The sequence below is a fragment of the Aptenodytes forsteri genome, unplaced genomic scaffold (assembly GCF_000699145.1).
Source record: "Aptenodytes forsteri isolate BGI_AS27 unplaced genomic scaffold, ASM69914v1 Scaffold19, whole genome shotgun sequence".
Classification (NCBI taxonomy): domain Eukaryota; kingdom Metazoa; phylum Chordata; class Aves; order Sphenisciformes; family Spheniscidae; genus Aptenodytes; species Aptenodytes forsteri.
In genome coordinates this window covers 109,531-113,520 of record NW_008795327.1, presented here as the reverse complement: position 1 = coordinate 113,520, position 3,990 = coordinate 109,531, and the positions used below count along the sequence as shown (strand labels likewise).

At 58.8% G+C, this 3,990-nt stretch overlaps 1 protein-coding gene across 1 annotated transcript; it reads right to left on the bottom strand.

Annotated features, from left to right (window-relative positions):
* Positions 1-586: 586 nt before the first annotated feature.
* Positions 587-1,942, bottom strand: CD14 (CD14 molecule). The gene has a single exon (XM_009280074.1). It carries the CDS (start codon positions 1,940-1,942, stop codon positions 587-589), a length of 1,356 nt encoding a protein of 451 aa, XP_009278349.1.
* Between the last annotated feature and the right edge of the window lie 2,048 nt (positions 1,943-3,990).

The following is a 3,990-nucleotide window of genomic DNA, read 5'->3' as shown; positions in this document are numbered from 1 at the left end:
TTAACCAGACACCCTCACAAACCAGGCTTCTTCACAGCCATGGCCCAGCTGTAGCCGCAGGTGAGGAGAGGTGGAGGATCAGCAGAGGGGGCCGCGGAGGCTGCAAGGACGGCTGGGCTGGGGGGCACAGGGCTACAAGGTGGGGGGGGCTCTGGGCAGGGACCACCAGACCCCAGCGAGGCTTGGGGCATCTGAGCGCCGCCTGCAGCTGTACAAATATGATGGAGCTGAACTCCTCTTGTTCAGGGCAGATGATATCACAGGGGCAATGGGTGCATGTCGGGGCTTGGGGAGTTAGAGTTGGCCATAAGGAAAACCCCTCTGGGAGGGTGCAGCCCTGGGACAGAGCAGGGCAAGGGGCTTTGCTTGGGGGTTTCCCCAGAACTTGGATGGGCAAAGCCACAGCCACTGTGGGATAAGACTGGGGACAGTCCTGCTCCACAGGGGAGCCTGGACTGGGGACACCGAGAGAGCCCTCACCAGCACTTGGGGGTCCTGTGAGCCTTCCCACAGAGCTCCTGGCCTTGCAGCCCCTGGGGCTGAGCCCCTGCAGGGAAGCACTGGTGGGAATGATCACACGTCCCCTTCACACTCTGAGGCAGGGCCGGACGAGCCCAGGCCTGGATCTGACCAGGCAAACGGCGCCGGCCACGCCGAGCAGGATGAGGGCAATGCAGACAGGGGCAATCACCGCAGCACTGTTGCACTGCAGCACCGAGACCAGCACGTCCTTCACCAGCCTGCCCTGGCAGCGAGGGGGCGAGTGGCACTTGTAGTCCTGAGGCCAGCCCTGCCCAAGGTGCACCAGGCCCGCCAGCGCCTGGACCCCCCCAGCCCCAGAGCACGAGCAGTTGTAGGGGTTGCCAGCCGCAGTCACATCCCGCAGGTGCCCCAGGAGCTTCACCTCATCCCACGGCAGCTCTGTAATCGAGTTGTTGTCCAGGTGGAGGGTGTCCAACATGGGGTAATTCCTGATGGAGGGGGCAGCCTGCAGTATGTTTTGGCTCAGGAAGAGCTTCTTCAGGGAGCTGAGGGAGATGTCTACAGCATGAAGGTGGTTGCAGCTCACATCCAACACTTCCAGACTAGGAGGCAGAGGTGTGAGGACTTCATCCAAGCCATTGTCGGACAAGTTAAAAATTCGGAGGGCCACTGGCCACTGGCAGGAGGAGGACAGGTCTGCCATGAGCTTGTTCTGGCTGAGATCTAAATGCTGGAGCTCACGCAGCAGCTGCATGCTTTCGCACACGCTGTGGTAGGATGTCAGGTTGTTGCATTGCAGACTCAGTACCTGGAGCTGAGGGAAAGCCCCCTCGCAAAAGGTGGGCATCAAGCTCTCGTCCCCAAGGCTGTTTTGTGCCATGTCCAGGGAGCGCAGAGCTCTGAACAGCCTTCCGATGCTACAGGGCAGGCTGGTGACATGGGAGCCGGTGACAGCCAGCTCCTGCAGCGTCTCCAGCCAGCTGCTCAGACTAGAGAAGTCCTGCTCGCGGCCCGTCAGTGGGGCAGATGTCACGCTGTGGAAGTGCAGGGACAATATGGGCAAGTCCTGGCTGGCCATTTCAGCCCAGTTTCCTCTCCCCTTGAAAATGCAGCTCTCAAACACCAGCTCCTGCACTTGGGTGTAGGAAAAGAACCTCAGGACTCGGGCGAGGAGTATCTCAGGCACCAAGAGATCACCAAAAATTATTTTCCTGATGACAAGGGAGCCCAGCATTTCAATGGTGGAGGGGTCCAGGTCGCTGATGGGGAAAGCTACGTATCTCTCCAGCTCTCCTCCCCGAAACTCCACAACAGTGGCTGCGAGGCACTGGATGATGCTGCCTAGGCTTTCCTGGGACAGGTTGTAGCACACACAGTGCTCCTCAGTGCGACTGAAGAAACACCTGCCTTCTGCCTCCAACAGCCCCAGGCCCAGGAGGAGGAGAACAGCCACGTTCATGGTGAAGAGCCTAGAAATGAGGAGAGCAATGGTGAAAGGCAGCACTCTTGTGGCAGCTGAGGGGACCATTCAGATCCAACCGACGGGAGGGCTGACTTGGGCGGGTTCAGCCCCGCAGAGCCACCCTTCGGGGACACAGCGCTGCCCTCACCACTCCTGCCCAACTGCCCTTCGTGTGGGTCCAGCGCACCCGCCTGGCTACTCAGCCACGACTCAGGGCAAAGCTCCCAGCCCGTTTCACCAGTGAAACACCCAAGGGCTACACCTGTTCCGCCCGCTCCTTGGCAGGGAGTCGGTGGCACTGGTCTCGCCCCACCCCAAAAGCAGGGTTTCAGCAAGGCAGGGTGGCTCCTCCCGAGGCAGCAGGCACCAGGCTCTGCGCTTTCCTGCCTGGGCTTCCTTGCTGCAGAGACTCCCATTCCTAAGCGACCAGGATATCCCATGGATCAGGAGAAACTAGAAATGCTGAGTTACGGACAGTGAAGCCAGATATATCAGTCTGACCACAGGATGGGAGAGACACAGCTCTGTTTTTTTCTCTGCGTGGTGCGCACTGTAATCTGGGGCAGGAAATTGCAACAGAGGGCTTCATATTTTCCTTTTTCTCACCCAGTGATTTGATTCATTACCAGCCTCCAAGGGGACAGCAGAAAATAATTTCTGAGGGTCTGTATGTATCCCTGTCAGCACCAAGTATTGCTTTGCTGTCCAGCTGACGAGAAAGTCTTATCAACAGATCGCAAAAAAGCAGCAAGCAAAGATTAAAGGCTCCTAGGAATGTGCTGACTCAGCCCTGTCCGAGAGCTCAACCTGATCAGCCACAGCTTTTTCTGGCCGTGTCTCAAAAACCTCTGAGGACAGAGCTCTCCCTACCTCTCTGTGCCATCGCAGGGCTGCACCACCCTCCCGAGGGAGAAGCCCTCCTCGCTGGGGGGGCAGCACGAAGCGGGGGTGGGTTTGTCCAGTGACTCACCAGCCAGCTCACACCGAAATGTTTCCTTGTCCCACGGCTGCTTCCTGTAGCTGCTCCCAAATCCAGGGCTTAGATGCCAAAGGCTCTGGAAGCCCTCAGCTCTCTCCTGCGCCTGACCCTCCCCTGCCTCCAGCCGATGAGACCTCAGCGCCTGCAGGTGTCTTCCAGCTGCCGTTGGTGCTTCCGCAGCCCGTCCTGCCTGAGTTTAGATCCTCGCAGTCGGGGCTGGCAGGCACCTGGAGGCAGGTTCCTGGGCACTGCCCTTGCTCCCGCTGCGAGACTTCCTCAGCAAGACGGGGCTGGCTGCACCACGGGAAGCAATGCGCCACACAGCAACCGCCCAAGTCACTTCTGCTTCGCTTCCCTGCAGCAAGAGGCTCTTGCAGCTGCAGGCTGGGAAGGGTTTTGGTCTAAGTGGCAATGCCGCTCACTTTCCTAGGAAGGGTCAGGGAAGAGAGCGCGGTAAAGGTGCCCTACATGCATTCCGGGGACCAGCCCAAACACAACTTTGCTTCCAGATGCTCTGGGCTTGCTGTGCCTCAGAGCCCGCTGGGTGCTGAACATCCTGCAAGGAGGCAATGCAGACCGGGACTGTCATACCCGGTATCCAGACCATCGCCAGATACCTGTGTCTCACGTAGGATGGGGAGAGGACAAATTCCCATCCACTGTGTGAAGGGCACATCTTCACCCAAGATCAGCTTCCTTGGCAACCTGGCTACTTGGCTTGGCCAAGGAACTCGCATCAAGAAGGGGATCATCCCATCTACAAGAAGGGACGGAAGGAGGATCCAGGGAACTACAGGCCTGTCAGCCTGACCTCGGTGCCGGGGAAGATTACGGAGCAGTTCATCTTGAGGGCGCTCACAAGGCATGAGCGGGACAACCAGGGGATCAGGCCTAGCCAGCATGGATTCATGAGAGGCAGGTCCTGCTTGACCAACCTGATCTCCTTCTATGACCAGGTGACCCGCCTAGTGGACGAGGGAAAGGCTGTGGATGTGGTCTACCTGGACTTCAGTAAGGCCTTTGACACCGTCTCCCACAGCATTCTCCTAGAGAAGCTGGCGGCTCA